At 52.3% G+C, this 16,464-nt stretch overlaps 1 protein-coding gene across 1 annotated transcript in view; it reads left to right on the plus strand.

The window, feature by feature from the left end:
- ADAMTS14 (ADAM metallopeptidase with thrombospondin type 1 motif 14) overlaps positions 1-16,464 on the plus strand; it is a gene marked incomplete at its 5' end in the record, with an annotated part of 29,592 nt that overhangs the window by 10,892 nt on the left and 2,236 nt on the right. Inside the window, 15 exons of the mRNA XM_069020355.1 lie at positions 6,188-6,271; positions 7,477-7,624; positions 10,514-10,619; positions 10,720-10,863; positions 11,427-11,559; positions 11,681-11,794; positions 11,965-12,113; positions 12,316-12,491; positions 13,342-13,475; positions 13,683-13,806; positions 13,953-14,033; positions 14,184-14,347; positions 14,785-14,950; positions 15,631-15,763; positions 15,927-16,134. Coding sequence (XP_068876456.1) covers positions 6,188-6,271; positions 7,477-7,624; positions 10,514-10,619; positions 10,720-10,863; positions 11,427-11,559; positions 11,681-11,794; positions 11,965-12,113; positions 12,316-12,491; positions 13,342-13,475; positions 13,683-13,806; positions 13,953-14,033; positions 14,184-14,347; positions 14,785-14,950; positions 15,631-15,763; positions 15,927-16,134 — 2,064 coding nt within the window. The remainder of the gene's footprint in view (positions 1-6,187; positions 6,272-7,476; positions 7,625-10,513; positions 10,620-10,719; positions 10,864-11,426; positions 11,560-11,680; positions 11,795-11,964; positions 12,114-12,315; positions 12,492-13,341; positions 13,476-13,682; positions 13,807-13,952; positions 14,034-14,183; positions 14,348-14,784; positions 14,951-15,630; positions 15,764-15,926; positions 16,135-16,464) is intronic.

Below are 16,464 nucleotides of genomic sequence, written 5' to 3' on the forward strand. Positions count from 1 at the left end.
TTATTTTCCTTTAAGTGCTCTTTTACACAGTGATGGAAAATGTTCGAAAGGCTCAAGCAGCTCTGGAATAACCAAGTTATAAAGATGCTTTTGGGTGGTTGGTTGTTGGTTTGGGAATTATTTCTGCCATGGCCGGCTACGAAGTGGGGGAAGGATTTGTGGGATTAGAGGATGATGAGGTGAAGGACGAGTAAAGTGGCTGGTCCCAAACAGGGAAAATGTTGAAGAAGCAAACGCCTTCATCACGATGTTTTATTCTCTGGAACGTTATCCGATGCTTGTGGTTGGATGCTCCTGGCATCACTTAAATTCACTCTCTGAAAGTTTCTCCTCTTGGCTTATGAAATCCTCCTGCCAGGGGGAAGCCACAGGGTTCCCTGCTCTGCCCTCGGGCTCTTCCCACGTTACGGGGGGTTGGAGATGATGTCATTTTTCCTTTCCGATCCCGGGGAGGGGGGTTGGGGTGGGATGGACAGTTTGAGCGCCCGGGGATTGTCAGCTCTAATCAAAAGGTCGGTTTTCAGGCGCATTTCATGGTTCCTACCCCGCGGGCAGGACTTTTCAGGGAGTGAATGCGCGGGATGCTGCGCTGGGAGAAGGGAGGACCCGCCGCCTATTCAATTAAAGGCGGCGCTGGAGACTTTAATTGGGGGGGGGGGGGCGCGGAGAAAACCCCAGGATAATGCAGGCAACAAATACTTCCCTGCAAGTATTATTTCCTTCTATATATTCTCCCCCCACCCCCTTCCCCTTCTTTCTTTCTGGTTTTTAGTGCATTTTCTTGCCAGCTTTGTCATGACCTCCGTCCGCCTCCTCTTCCCTTGGCGCCGCCTCATTTCCTTACCGGCTCAGATTGCCTTAAAACACTCGATTCAGCAGAAAAAGGAGAGTCCTGCTTTCTGGCCTGGGTGGCAGAGGGAGGGAGAGAGGAGGATGCCGGGGGGCTGGCAGGGAGGAGCCTGCTGGGACCACACAGCTGAACATTAATCCCATTAGCTGGAGGCAAAGGGAAGAAGGAGAAGGGGTTTGGCCAGCCCTCTAACGAGGAAAGGACTTAGCGAGCTGGGCTGGAGTATGTCAGGGACACAACTGAGGAAGTTTTCCTGACTAGGAGCTCTCTTATCAAGATATATCCCAAGGAAAGGGGGCAGCGAGCTTGGAAGTTGATGATAAACTTTCCTGCCTTTTTCTGAGGCCTCCACTGAGTGCCGAGGGGGCAGTGGGACACGTATCCCTTCCCAGCGCTGCTGTAGGTAGGGTCCCAGGGCTCTTCCCAAGACACAAAACCCTTTATTAGGAACTCTGTGTCAGCTGAAGCTTGGCGATAAATGATTTGTCACGGAGATTTTATTTTTTTTTAAAGAAGCAAACCCCACAACCCTTATTTCATTGCCAGAAATGTGGATGCTTTTCAGTGAAGGGCCCTGTGTCCATCCCGGGAAGATGACACGAAGATGACTGCTCCTTTTGTGCACCTACGAGCTTCCCTGCAGGCAGGAGCTTCCGTGCTAGCTCCCAGCCTGCATTCCTAGCCTGCCCTTCCCTTCTTGGCTGGGATGCTGCACAGGGATTTGGGGTCAGGCTGGAGTGAGTGGGAAAGGCACAACTCCCCCTTTGCCATCAGCCACTGAGCATATCTCTGCTCCGAGCTGAGCGTTGCTGCATCCACCTAACCAAAACCAGTCTGCTGGGCTCTTGGGATGAGTGTTTGGTGATGTGGTGCCTGTGGAAAGCCATTCCCCTCTCTTGCTTGCTGCCTGTGGCAGGGATTGTGATGTTATGGAAGGAAAATTAGGATCCCCCAGTCATGGTGACTGCTGAGAGCAAGGGCTGGGAACCAGGAGGGGATCCAGCACCCCGGAAAAGGAAGAGGAGAGGAAATATTTAATGCTTTGCTCTGCTTTTCAGCCTCTTGCATTCAGGGAGTTGGGCTTCTTGGTCTTCTCCTCTAGGCTTCCCACTGCTCATCCCCCATCCTTTTAAGTCTGGGGATGGCTCCACTTGCAGGGGACAAGCCAAGCTATGGCTGTGTTAAACCTGGCCCTGGTCTTAACTGGTTTCCTGGGATTTTGTCAGATATTGCCTATGATTTAGTTAAGGATGCAAAGGTACTTGGTGTTTTCCCATTGTTTTGGGTTACTAGGGAAACCCCATGAGTCAGAGCCCTCTCCAGGCTGGGACTTGCCTGACTCCAGCTGAAATTATTGTTCCCAAGGGCAGAGCAACAAAGAGTGCTACTGAGACCCCACAGAAGAGAAGGTTTGGGAACAAAAATTAAACCTTCAGCTTTGATTTTAACCTGTGTATGCTTTTTCTTTTTAGGTGAGGGGTTTATGAGCCACTTCCTTGCTAACTGGTAACAATAAAAATACCTCTGATGTCTCTCATGTGTCCATGCACTTTTCCCTACCTTCTGTATAGGCTTACGTGTTCATTGCTGTTGTTTTGGGGCAATATGCCTTGTTTTGTAGAGAGCTCTGACAAAATCTAGTCTTGCCCTCCTGAACAAATCTCCCCTTCCTCTGTTCCACCCCACAGATAACGTGGGTCAGCCCTCACAGAGGTGACAGTATGCATCCCTACAGGGGATGCAAGCCCAAAAATGTGGTAAGGGGGACTTTTCCCTCCCTTCCTAACCCCCCAGCAAAGAGGCTCAGGGTGAATCCACCAGCAGGAAAACCAAGCGAGGGAATAAAAGAAAGGAGTTTAAAGATGACTTGGCTGTTCCGAGTAAGTGATCCCGGCGTTTTGAAATGTCAGCTATTCTGCTGGTTTGGCAAATTCTTCTCGTGTCTCTCCCTTTGTTTTCCTTCCCTGAAGAACGGCGAGGTCTAGACCTCGTTGCCAGTGCGGTTTTGCTGTCGGAATCTCACGTCTGGGGCTGCAGACTCGGTGCTGGCCAGAGGTTTGCAGGGATTTAGCGAGGCAGCCTTCCCTGCTCCCAGGTTTTAATGTTCCTTTCACTGTAAAGCATTGCCACTGTCTCCTCAGTGTTGCAGGGCTGCAGGGAGTCCTATGGGGTGGTAGTTCCTGCTGGTTTGCCCTTAACTCACCTCGAGCCTTAAAGACTGGGCTGTTTATAGGTGGAAAAACTCCATTTTACATGAAAGAGGAGAGCATTTCCTGTCAGGTGAGAGTGTGAAACACGCTGAGCATGGATGAGAGGGATAAGAAGATCTTTATCCCATGGCTTCAGGGATGTGGGCCCCTTTACTGGAGCCTTTTGCTGAACAGGTATCTTTGGGGGAAGGGATTTCTCTGAAGACACTGATTTGCTTAATGGCCTCTGCAGAGGGCAGGGGGACTTGTGCCAACCCTGCAAACTGCTCTCCAGGTGAATTTCCATTTCCAAGGTGATGCTCAGCCCCTCGAGCTCCATCCCCACTTCTTCCACAGGCACTGGAGCACTTGGGGGAAGCTGGCCCTGCTGATGTTCCTCCCCTGCCCCAAAACTTGGGGCCTGCAGGGCCACAGCCCTTGCAGCCACCAGAACCAAGCCCTTTTGATATGATTTTTTTTTTTCCCCCCCTCAATCAATTATTTATATCTGGCTGTGAAGGGAAGTCCATAGCCTTGGGCAGTCTGGCTCCGCATCTGCTCTCTGAATTAACCCTAATGGCCGCTGCTGAGCTGGTATCAGTTAGGTGCAGATCCCTGCCTAAACCCCGGACTAAACAGGGGCTGGGGTTTAGGTTAACTCTTGGTTTCAGAGGCTGGAGAGAGGGGGTACCTGATCCCTACGAGCTGGAGGAGAGTGGGATTTAGCACTGCTTTATAAGGAAGATTTATGGAATTAAATCCCATCTTGGAATAATACAGCGGGATCTGCTGAGCCAAAATGTTCCGTGCAGCTGGGAAGGGAGAGGCCTCTGCTGCTCCTCTTGATGCTCCCAGGCACAGCAAGGTCAGGTCGTGGCTGCTAGAGAGGTCCCTAAGGCAGGAAAGTGGCTCATCCCGATGGATTGAGGGGTCCTCAGGAGCAGGCAGCAAGCAGCAGAGCACTGGTGGATGACCACAGAACTCTAAAATCACGGAATGGGCTGGAAGGGACATGAAAGCTCCTCCCATTCCAGTGCCCTGCCATGGGCAGGGACACCTTTCCAGCCTGGCCTTGGACACTTCCAGGGATGGGGCAGCCATAGCTTCTCTGTGCCTGGACCTCACCACCCTCATTTGCCTCAGTTCCTTCCCAACATCCCATCTAACCCTACCCTCTGTCAGTTTGAAGCTCCAGCTCCTGGCAAGTGCTGGGGTGAAGGAAAATGCATAAAGATTTGGGAAAGTGAAGGCAATGGTTGTGTTTCCTGCCTTGTTCCCTAAACCATCCCCCAGGTCCCAGGTCCATGTCCTTCAAGCACAGTTTTAATTTCTCCCTCTCTCCCCACTTTCCCACCCTGTCATATTACCAGCATTTTTGTAAGGGATCAAACTTATGACGTGGGGTTTCTCTGGGATGCCAAAGCCTCCTATATCCTAAAACCCAGGGCTGAGCCCGATGTCCCTGGGGAGTTGCCTCTCCTTGCTGGGCTGGATCCTTCACACTTGAGTGGGTCTGTAGGTCTGAGTAATGTTTGCAGCTGCAACGCTGCATGACCTTCCACCCTTCTGTGCACATCCCCAAAAACGTAGGGTTGGGATCGGAAAAAATCCATCATATTCTCGTTATTCTTACAAAAGGGGGAGGGTGAAGTAGCATCCCAACCACGGGAAGCAGAGATGAGCTGTGGGTGGGTTGACCAGCATTATCTTTCCACACTGATGAATAAAATACCCCACGGCTCTCACAGCTTCTGCATCCAAAGGGATGCATTAGTGGGGATGGACTGTCAGTTTATTGATTGATTTAAATTTTTTATAGTCGATTTTGCTGCATTCAAAGCTTGGGATCTGCATTAGCTCTCTGCATGGCTCAGAGGCACCCCATGGGAGTATTGGTTGTCATGGGGAGAAGGTTAACACTGGGTTTTTGGGCTTAAAACTGGCCTGAGTGGGTATTTCAAATGGAATCCCAGGCTGGAAATTGGGGGGCTTGTAAAACACACTGGGGAACGTCTGACTTGGATTTGGGCAGCAGTGGAAGAATAGTTGTCACTCAGCCCTTGATAAAAGATTAAAAACCCCCAAAGGAATGGAGGAAAAAAATAGAAAAGATCCATAAATCTGACTTTATAACCTTCATCTAGTCTGTAAAGCTATGACAGAGCTGAGGCAAATTATTCCCCCCTCAGACAAAGGTGAAAATGTATGTTTTAATTAGAACATGAATTCTAGCCAATATTAAAAATGGTCTTAATTTGGTCTCCTCAACTTCTGCAGTGAACCCCCATTTGTTGAACTGTTAATTTGGAAGGCTTTTTGGGAAAAAGAAAGTCCCATTCTCAAAAACCAGGGTTTTTTTCTTCCCGAGGCTGTGTTTTCCCACATGCTTTGCAGAAGGTGCAGGATCTCACATGGCTTTGTGATTGCCCACTCCGTGCCTCTCTCCATGGCCACCTGTCACCGTGCTCGGCACTCGGAGACCTTTCCCATGTGGATGTCCTTTTCTCATGGTAGCATTTAGGAGTAGAATTTGTTTATTCATCCTGGAAACGCAGAAGGAAAAGGTTATAGCCATTTATTTCCTTTGCAAGGTCGTTTTTAGTAGCCAACGGTGGTACGAGTCTCATTGACTCATGAGCCCTCCCTGCTCTCTTCATTGTGTTGGCTTCTCCTGGGATTCCTGAAGCCGTAGGTCAAGTTTGACTCACTGATGTGACCGAGGAAAGCCCTGGCTTTGGGGAGAGGCAAAGGATTCTATCAAAAAGCCATTTTTCCTTTGGATGCTGGAGTCTGAAGAATTTCCATCCCTCTAAGGGATTCATACTCCAAAGGGGCAATGGCTCATTGAGAAATGTGGTGGAGGAAACTCAGCCCTTGATGGAAATGGGTGGTGTCATTGACCATCTGAGCCATTCCTGGGGAAATTTTGACTTATTCCAGATTGGCTTTTTGCCTTTGTGCTTTTTACACATGGGAAAATGGGGAAAAAACCTCCCACACTGCAGGTGGGAGGAGGGGGATGAGATCTTTGCATCTGGTCTTGGAAAGCCGGGAAGGGTGCGGAACGCAGGAGCGTGGAGGACAGGAGGGACTTGAGAGCTGGGATGGCCTTAACTTCTTTCCTGTTGGATTTCCCTCCCTTCTTCAGGTGGATGAAATTTATCACGACGAGTCCCTGGGCGTTCACATCAACATTGTACTGGTCAGGATGATCATGGTGGGATATCGTCAGGTAAATCCAGCGCTCGGATGTGGCGAGCAGGAGATGCTCTAATATTTATTTAGCACTTAGGTAAGCCCTGGTTTGGGAAAACGTGGCAATTGTCAGAGCCCAAATGACAACTGTGCTGAGCAAGGGTAAATTTGAACCCTCCTTAGCCAGGTTTTTGGGAGCTGAGGGCCTGGATGGCCCCCTGGCCTATGAGGCTCTCAGGGAGGTGGTGGGTGGCTGTGATCTGCTGTTATCTGCTTGCTCTACGATGTGGGAAAAGCCACAGAGGCTTCCTCAGAGCTGTGTAAATGATGGGATAAAGGTGGCTTCCCCCACTGAGAGGAGCTGGATATCAGTGCGGAGAAGCCGCGGTCAGGATCTCCTTGACTTGGCTCCCTGGCTGTCCTGTAGCTCTCGTGTGGCTTGGGCATGGCCAGGAAAAGCGTGGGAAGGCTTCCTGAGAAGTTTTCATGTGGTTTCTCAGGCTGCACTTACTTTTTAAGGCTTGTTTGAGCACAGCAGCCAGATTTTTCTTTGAAACAATGTGTTTTTCTGTACTTTTTTGGGGCAAGCCCCTGTCCCACAGGAAGCGTTCTAGCAAGGGTGTTAATGACTCAACACGGTGATGTCTCCCTGTGTGTGTGATCCACAAAAAGGACCAGTTAGGTCTTGGAAAAAAACTTCCTTATTATAGAGTATGCGTGGCTGGCAGAAACACAACACATCTTGGAGATCCAGGGATGGTTCTGAAAAGCATGGATGAGGACGGAGGCTGGCCCATTTTTGGAGGCTTCTATGGGACCAGGAACATAATCTCCAGCTGAGAAAGCCAACAACCTGTCCTGGCTTCCTCCCAGCGACATTTGTGCTCTGGGCTGGAGGATGATCTAGGGGGGGGAAGGAATTTGGAGCTGTGGTGATACAGCGGGATGGGAACTGCTGGGCTCTGTTAGGGGTGATTTATCATCCCCAAAGCCAGCTCTGGAGGCAGCTGCTTTGTCCAGCTGCATCACTTCTCAGGTTCAGGGGACGATGTAGGAAATAACGAGCAGGTGTTTGAATCCGGGGCGGATCTCAGCTCACCACTGTTTAGATCTAATGCTTCCCAAGCGAGTCCTCCTGCAGCTTCTTGTCTCCCACTTGGGATAAAACCTCTTTGGCTTCCAGGGGAAGGGCGGCATCTCTTCCTTTTCCTCCCAGCAGTGAGTTTTCCATTCTTTCCGCAGTCAGTCAGCCTGATCGAGCGGGGGAATCCATCCCGGAGCTTGGAGCAGGTGTGCCGCTGGGCGCACTCGCAGCAGCGCTCTGACCCGGAGCATGCCGAGTACCACGACCACGCCGTCTTTCTCACCAGGCAAGATTTTGGGCCTGCAGGTATGCAAGGTACTGTATTTGTCTCGATCAGGTATGTGCAGTTTGCTGGGGGAAAAAGCCAGCAAGGGGAGAGGACTTCTTGCAAGCACAGTCTGTTTCTTGGCCAGTGAGGTCCAGAAAAAGGTTATAAAAATTGGTATTTTTTTTTTCACATGATGAAGAAGAAAGAGACAGAGAATTAATCCAGAGCATCAACCTGGATGGATAAAATATCCTTATTTATTTATTTTCCTGCTTTTCATTTTCATTTATCAGTCCTGCCCTTGGCCCAAAATGCCTTAAAAATATAAAAATAAGATTAAAAAAAGGTTAAATACCACAGGAAGCCCCATGGGAACAATCAATTTAATCTGTCCTCCGGAGGACCTTTAAAACCTGTTTTTATATGGATTTATTTCTTGGACATAGGAGCATTCAATAAACCATGGGCCAAAGGGGAAGTTTTACTGCAGGGATCTCTCACCCTCTTGGTGCAGAGGTTGTGCTGGCATGGTCTGAGAAGTTGGAGGCCTTGCTAATAAAATTTTCGGGAAAAGCTTCTGGTGTTTCATGGCTCCATTAGGAAAACAGGTGCTTTGGTGTTATCACAAGAGGTGACTTCTTCCAGTTCTGAGCCTGCTGCTTCTAAATTGCTGTCTCCTCCTTTCCACACTGGTGGCCAGATCTGGATTTCCATCAGGAGGCTCCATTTGATGCCATGAACGGAGTGGTAACGTCACCCTGATCTGTAGCACAAGTCCTCCTGGTGTGCACAGGAGGAAGGAAAGGTGGAGAAGGAAACCTATACTAACTTGGATTACCTCCCTGAAAAGGACCTCCCTCAGTAGGAGATGAACCTCAGGAGATATGCAGCTGGAAACCCTCCTGAACATGCTGTGGCCACTAAATAGCAGACTTTGGGTTGTGCCAAGCTGGTGACCTGCCCTGGTCTCCTTGTCCAGAGTCACACGGGTGAAATACCAGGTTTTGTTTCATTTTTCTAGACCCTTCCTGGCAAAGTGACTGTGTCCAAAGGCATTTGTGAGAGGACCTTTTTTGGCAGAAGGGGAAGACTCCCTGGGCTGCCCCTTGGTGGGAAGGAGCTGTGAGATCGATGGAGTAGCCCTGCTCTAGGGGTGCTCATTCCAGCTCCTTCCCCTTTTCCCTGCGGATCTGGCTCTCTGCTCGTCGCACATCTCTGGGATGGATGTTTCCTTTCTGCAGAGCTCCCCATGGCTGCCGTGTCCTTGCCTGGCTGCACTGCATGGCACAAGGAGCTCCTCATCCACTGGGAGCTTCCCGCTGGTTGGGCTGCTGGAGTAGTAACACTCTGCTTCCTCTTGCCTCTTTTCCTCAAAGTCCTTGCGGATCCCCGACACCCCTGTTGAGCTCAGGGATGCGTGGAATGAAGGACCAGAGTGTGGCACCACATAAACCCTGCCCTTTGAAGAGAAAAGCAGTGGACAGATGTGTCGTAAATTATTAATTGCTGCTGTAGAAGTCTGGTCAACAGCCAAAGAGTTTCCATGTTCCCCCACAGTGGGTGGCACAGGGGGCTTTCTGGCCTGGCCTGAAGGATGCTTGTGATCAGAATTAAATATTTTCCAGGTAGTTACTTCTCACCATCATTCTCCTGTGGAGGACCTTTTATACTCCTTCCACTTCTTACTGGAGCCTTCATTGCAAAAAACTGCCTTTGTGAGCATCCACCTTTTCATATTCCTTTGTCCCATTTCCCACAGCTTCTTTGGTTGGGAATTTATCCAGTTTTCATCCTAGACAAAATACATTTGCTCTCCCCCTGTAGAGAAAGCTTCCCACATCTTTACTCTTTCTTGTGGAAAGTTTCATGGGGGAAACAAAAGTATTTTCAAATTATTTATCCAGGGCTTGATTTATTATTGTATGGTTAAACCCCATTATGGGTGTGACTTGGTGTGGATCAGGTATCCCACGAGGATGGGGGGCTCTGTGGACCCTGTGGTTTGTCCAGGGTGTGTGTAGGGATGTGCATCTCCCTCTGCTCATCAGCACCCCTCTCCTGCTGCTGCCCACTCTTGGCTCACTGAGCTCTCCTCTTCCAGCATTCCAATCCCCAGGGCATGGTTATCCAGCATGGTCCTGCCCTGCTTTTGCCTCTCTGACCTGTAAGTCCTTCCTTCACTAACTCCCTTGATGCCAAAAAGGGTCAGCCTTAAAAAAAACAACATACTTTAAAAAATTTGGGGAGTAAATTCTGGAGCGTGCCAACAAGTTAATCGAATTGGGCAGAAACAAGGTGAGAAAGAAAGGAAAAGTGACCAAAATGGAGGTGATGTGTTGCTGCCTGGGCGGGGGAAGATTTCCCCGCCCACAGCTGCCCCACTGCACTGCACTTGATCGAGGGCTGGGGTTCTGGGGCCGAGGCGGATGCATGTGCGTGTGCGCCCCGTGGGGGAGCAGGGCTGGGGTTTTGGCAGGGCTCTCAGGAGAGCCTCGTGCCTTTCCTTCTCTCTCTTTTTCCTTCTTTATTTGTTTTAAATGGAGAAGAATGCTGGGGATGCCATTCCCGGGCTGGGAGGCGGTGGCCACCCACGCTGATAGGGTATGTGGATGCTGTTTCTGCCCTCCTGCCTGCCCAGGTGCGTTGGCACGAGGGCATAGAGGTGCCAGCAAGCCCCAGAGCAACCTCGGCTGGCTTTTGGCGCCAGGGTGGTCACACTGGTGAGCAAGTCCTCAGGCTGCCATCCAAGTGACCTGGGCAGCCCCTCCTCTTCAGTGCCTTCCCCTCTGTTTCCTCCCCTGTTGCAGTGAAGCCAGGTTATGTACTTGTGGGGGGTTTTTTTCTTAATTTTTCATTTTTTCCCCTCCTCTCTCAAAGGTTTTCTCTCTCCTCTTCTTCTCTGTCCTTCCCTTCTCTCTTTGCCCCAGGCTACGCTCCGGTGACAGGGATGTGCCACCCTCTCCGCAGCTGCACCCTCAACCACGAGGACGGCTTCTCCTCGGCCTTTGTTGTCGCCCACGAGACCGGACACGTGTAAGTGATGGGGGCAAAGCTGGCTGCGGTGGTGCCCCTCTCCTTGCAAAGGGGGCCTTCTGGTGCTGCAGGTGTAAATCTCTTGGGACTTTCCCATCAGGTTGGGCATGGAGCACGACGGCCAGGGCAACCGCTGCGCCGATGAGACCAGCATGGGGAGCATCATGGCGCCGCTGGTCCAGGCCGCCTTCCACCGCTACCACTGGTCCCGCTGCAGCAAACAGGAGCTCAACCGCTACATCCAGTATGCCCCTTCCAACTGGGAGGGGATGTTCTCCCTTCAGACTGTGGCTGGTGGCATTTTGTACCCAAAGATGCTCCCAGGGCTGGAGTGCCTCTGGAGATGGGCTGGAAGGGCTGGGGGTGTTTGGCCTGGAGAACAGAAGGCTCCAGGGAGACCTTGGAGCCTTTTCCAGTGCCTAAAGGGGCTCCAAGAGAGCGACTTTGGACAAGGGGGAATGGCTTCCCACTGACAGAAAGTAGGGTTAGATGGGGTCTTAGGAAAAATTTTTTCCCTGTGAGGGAGGTGAGGCCCTTGCACACATTGCCCAGAGAAGCTGTGGCTGCCCCTGGATCCCTGGCAGTGTCCAAGGCCAGGTTGGATGGGGCTTGGGGCAAACTGGGATAGTGGAAGGTGTCCCTGCCCATGGCAGGGGGGTGGAACTCTATGGCCCTGAAGGACCATTCCAACCCAAACCGTTCCAGGATTCCATGATAATTCAAATTTCTCAATAGCTGAATTTGGAGAGTGGCCTGGAGCTGAGGGATGGGGTGCTGGAGGGAAATCCTCTATGTCTGACTCTGCAGCTCCTACGACTGCCTCCTGGATGACCCCTTTGAGCACCAGTGGCCCTCATTACCTGAGCTGCCAGGAATTAATTATTCCATGGATGAGCAGTGCCGCTTCGACTTCGGTGTGGGCTACAAGACGTGCACGGCGGTGAGTACGGGCTGTATGGCCACACTGTCCCTCCTCCCCGGGACCCCCAGCCAGCCTGGCTGCCACCAGCCTGCTGGCACTCGCCGCTGCTGTCCCAGCCCAGCTCCTCTGTGCTCCCCAGTTCCGCACCTTCGACCCCTGCAAGCAGCTGTGGTGCAGCCACCCGGACAACCTCTACTTCTGCAAGACCAAGAAGGGGCCACCCTTGGATGGGACTGAGTGCTCTCCTGGCAAGGTAGGGGCTGGTCCTGCTTCCTGTGGGAGGGATGTGTCCAAAGGCATGATGAAGAGCACCTTCCTCCCGTGCTTTACCATTTCTGTAGAGCTGTGGGTGCAGGAGGGCTCTCCACTGGTGCTGAGCGCTTTGGAAGAGGTGTGGAACTCATTCCTTCTCTTCCCTTCCAGTGGTGCTTCAAGGGCCACTGCATCTGGAAGACGTCAGAGCAGCCTTACAGCCAGGATGGCAGCTGGAGCTCCTGGTCTAAGTTTGGCTCGTGCTCCAGGACCTGTGGGGGAGGCGTGCGATCCCGCAGCCGGAGCTGCGACAACCCACCGTACGTTTGGATTTTGCCTCCCTCCCTTTTCCCTACTGGAAGTGGCCGCGAGCCAGAGGCTCCTGGCTCTTCCTCTTGTTGGCAGGGATGGGGACATCTGCTCCTGCGGGAGCTGTGTTGTGAGTTCAGGCACTGAGCTGCGTTGGGGTTGAACACCATCCCCTCTCCAACACTCTTACAACCCACTGGATTTATTTTCCAGCCCAGCATATGGAGGGCGCCAGTGCCCAGGATCCACCTACGAGTACCAGGTGTGCAATGCTGAGGAGTGCCCAGGGCCCTACCAGGATTTCCGTGCCCAGCAGTGCTCCAAGCGCAACTCCTACTACACCCACCAGAACAGCAAACATTCCTGGCTTCCCTACGAGCATCACGACGGTGAGTGACGACAGGTCCTAGCAAAGGGGCGGTAGCCCGGTTCCTCCAGAGGAGTCTGCCCTGGTGGCCATCACCCTGGGATGGAGACTGTGCCAGCTGCACAGATGTTGGGTGGTGGGAAGCTCCTGAGCTGGAAACTGTTGTGCAATAAGCCAACATCAAGCAGCCAGCTTTTTAAAGTCACAGAATCATAGAATGCTTTGGGTTGGAAGGGACCTTAATGATGATCTCATTCCAACCCTGCAGCCATGGCAGCGACACCTGCCACTAGACCAGGTTACTCACAGTTGGAAGAACACTTCCAGGCATGGGGCAGGCACAGCTTCCCTGGGCAACCTGTGCTAGTGCCTCACCATCCTCTGAGGAAAGAATTTCTTCCCAATACCCTGTCTAATCCTGTTCTCTGTCAGCGGGAAGCCATTCCCTCTTGTCCTGTCACTCTGGGCCTTTCTTCTTGTCCAAAGTCCCTCTCCAGCTCTCTTGGAGCCCCTTCAGGCATTGGAAGGGGCTCTAAGGTCTCCCTGGAGCCTTCTGTTCTCCAGGCTGAACACTCCCAGCTCTCCCAGCCTGGCTCCAGAGCAGAGCTGCCTACTTGCATTACAGCTTCGTGTAGCATGTCCTGTCCTTCCCTTAATTTCCTGAGTGTATACTGGGCAAAAGTGCAGGCTCTTGAGCAGCAAATGGACTTGGGAGATAAGCCACATGAGTATCCTGGGCTTTGGGGTTGTGGCTGTGCTCAGGGGTACAAGCTGAGATGGGTTTCTGTCTTCACTCACCCTAATGTATTTCCACAACCCCTTTTGCTCCCCTGCCTCTCTTTTCTTCCCCTTTTCCTTTTCCTTTGCTGCAGATGCTCAGAAGTGTGAGCTGATCTGCCAGTCCGAGGGCACGGGAGATGTGGTGTTCATGAACCAGGTTGTTCATGATGGGACCCGCTGCAGCTACCGAGACCCCTACAGCGTCTGCGTCCGGGGCGAGTGCGTGGTGAGGAGCTGTTGTGGGACTGTCCCTGTCCTTCCTCTGGCCAGGAGAGAGCTCAGCCCCTTGGGGAGAGGTGTTTTGCCCCTGGGGACCGAGCCCATGTGCAGCAAAGGGGATGGCGGAGCGATGGGCTGGGCCGCAGGGCTGTAACCCCGGGCTGGGCTGCAGGAATGTAACCCCAGGCTTGTCCTCTCCTCCCCTGGGTGCCAGCACGTCGGCTGTGACAAGGAGGTCGGCTCCCTGAAGCAGGATGACAAGTGTGGGGTCTGCGGGGGGGACAATTCCCACTGCCGGACGGTGAAGGGCACATTGGCCAAGACCCCCAAGCAGCCAGGTGAGAGGGCTGGGTGGGCTTGGAAGCGGATTCACGAGCTGGATGGGTTCACGTGTCCATTTGGAGAAACCTGCTCTCATGGGAGCCCTGCAGCCAGGACTCCCATCACCTACCTCTTCCCTCCATCCTTTGTCCCTCCCTTTCAGGTGCTTTGAAGATGTTTGAGATCCCAGCTGGAGCAAGGCACCTTCAGATAGAAGAGATGGAGCCAGCATCCCACAGCATCGGTGAGCATGCCGTAGTCCACCTCTCCCTTCCCCTTTTCTCAACCCTTTTCCAATAATTCCCACCAAAAAGGGTCTTGTTTAGGTCATTCCAGTACTCCAAAGTGAGTGACCAGAGGGAATGATACTGAAAATATCTCCTTTCTCCTCCAGCTGTTAAGAATCAAGCCACGGGGAACTTCATCCTGAATGCCAAGGGCAAAGAAGCCAAAGACCAAGTGTTCATTGAGATGGGCTTGGAGTGGGAATACACTGTGGAACAAGGCAAGGAGAGCCTGAAAACCAGCGGTCCTCTGCACGAGGCCATCAGTGTCTTGGTAAGCCTGGCTGGCACATGCTCTGTGGGGCTTGGGGATGACTGTCAAAGACAGGGGAGGTGGTCTGAGGTGTGATGTGGCAGGTGACGGAAGGGTGTGGGGCATGTCATTAAATCCAGGGAATGAGCCAGCCAAAAGCAAAGGGTGGCAAACTGGGTGAGGGAATGGCACAAGGACATGTTGCTTGGGCACTTGCCTTTGAATCCATCTGCATTTTGCTCTGCAGCAATTGCTTATGACTCCAGATCCCATTTTAGTTATGCTGGTATTTGGGGAGTTAGGGGTTGGGCTCCCTGGACATGCAGGGAATGGCAGGTCTGTGCTCCCATCCATCCCCGTGTTCATCCCCAGTTTTGGGTGTAGGCCACCTTGCCATGTGGTGCCTCTCCCACGGCATCATTCTTCCCCCTCTCTGACTGTTCCCTCTGTGCCTGCAGGTCATCCCTCTGGAGGAGGAGGCGAGGAGCAGCCTCATGTACCGGTACATCATCCACGAAGACCTGCTGCCCATGATTGGAAATAACAATGTCCTGCTTGAGGAGATGGATTCCTACGAGTGGGCCCTCAAGAGCTGGTCCCAGTGCTCCAAGGCGTGTGGAGGAGGTAACTTTCTTTTCCTAACAGCCTACTGGGCATGCTTGGGGGGATGCTTGGATATGGTAGAGGGTGTGTGAGCCCCTCTGTGAGGAGTGAGGCATCTCTGGCAAGGAGAAATTAGTGCAAAGCAGTTTAACTGAGCATTTTAGCCAGATTTCTTACGGAAACAGGCTTATGTGATTGTGTGTGCCTATCTTTGTCTGTCTATCCATGGACCTGCTATGATTTTTTAATTTGTTGGCTGTTTTTAACTGGATTTGAGCCAAGAAATAGTTATTTTGAAGATGACCACTACTAAAGTGTGCACAGAAGGAGGCGTGGGGTTTGCTGATAAAAGCCTCATTTCCATATGGCCATTGGGATCTGACCCTCAGATCATGGGGAACACCTTGTGCCTCTGGGAATCAGAGTGGTTTGGGTTGGAAGGAACCTTTAATGGTCACCTGGTCCAAAACCCTGCCATGGGCTGGGACATTCTCCATGAGCTGTGTGTACCCCACAGCAGCATGGGGGATGCCAGGGGGGTCCAGCAGCCACATGAACATCCTTGGCAAATGTTGGGTCTCACCTGAGTGGTGACATTCCAGAGTGCATATCCCAGTCGGGATGCAGGAGAGGGGACCTAGGGGAGAACCTGGAGGGACTCCCACACCCATCACCTCACTGCCCATGCTCTGCCCCCTCAGGCATCCAGTACACCAAGTATGGCTGCCGTCGGAAAAGCGACAACCGGATGGTGCATAGAAACTTCTGTGACAGCAGCAAGAAGCCAAAGCCAATCCGGAGGCGCTGTAACCTCCAGGAATGCTCCCAGCCCATGTAGGTCCTCTCCATGTGGCCCGAGGTTCTCCCATCCCTCTTGGGGGGGTTGTGAGGGGGGCTTGGGGTCACATTGGGGTCACATTGGGAGCATTTCTGATTGCTTGTCAGTGTGAGCATCACCTCAAATGCCTTCTCCATGTCCATTTTCCTGCCCTGGCAGGTGGGTGGCCGAGGAGTGGGGTGCCTGCAGCCGCTCCTGCGGGAAGCTGGGTGTGCAGGCGCGGGCCGTGCAGTGTGTGCAGCGCCTGCAGGACGGAACCAACCGCACCCTGCACACCAAATACTGCCCCGGGCAGCGCCCCGAGACGCGCCGGCCCTGTGGCCGCCTGCCCTGCCCTGCACAGTGGAGGACAGGAGCCTGGTCTGAGGTGAGGAAGCCCCTGGAAGGAGGGGTATGGGAGGTGGGTGTGAAGGTCAGGTGCTTTATAGGGGTCATGGAGTAGAATCCTAGAATGGTTTGGTTAAAATGGAGCTTTAAAGGTCACCTAGTCCAACACCCTGCCATGGACAGGAACACTTTCCATTAGACCAGGTTTCTCAGAGTCCCATCCAGCCTGGCCTTGGTGGAGATAAGGATACAAGTGGCACTGATATTTTCACAGAATCCTGGAATGGTTTGGGTTGGAAGGGACCTTAAATGCCCATCTCATTCCAACCCCTTGCTTTGGTCAGGTGACCTTCCACTAGACCAGGTTGCT

The sequence above is a fragment of the Aphelocoma coerulescens genome, chromosome 6 (genome assembly GCF_041296385.1).
Source record: "Aphelocoma coerulescens isolate FSJ_1873_10779 chromosome 6, UR_Acoe_1.0, whole genome shotgun sequence".
Taxonomy (NCBI): domain Eukaryota; kingdom Metazoa; phylum Chordata; class Aves; order Passeriformes; family Corvidae; genus Aphelocoma; species Aphelocoma coerulescens.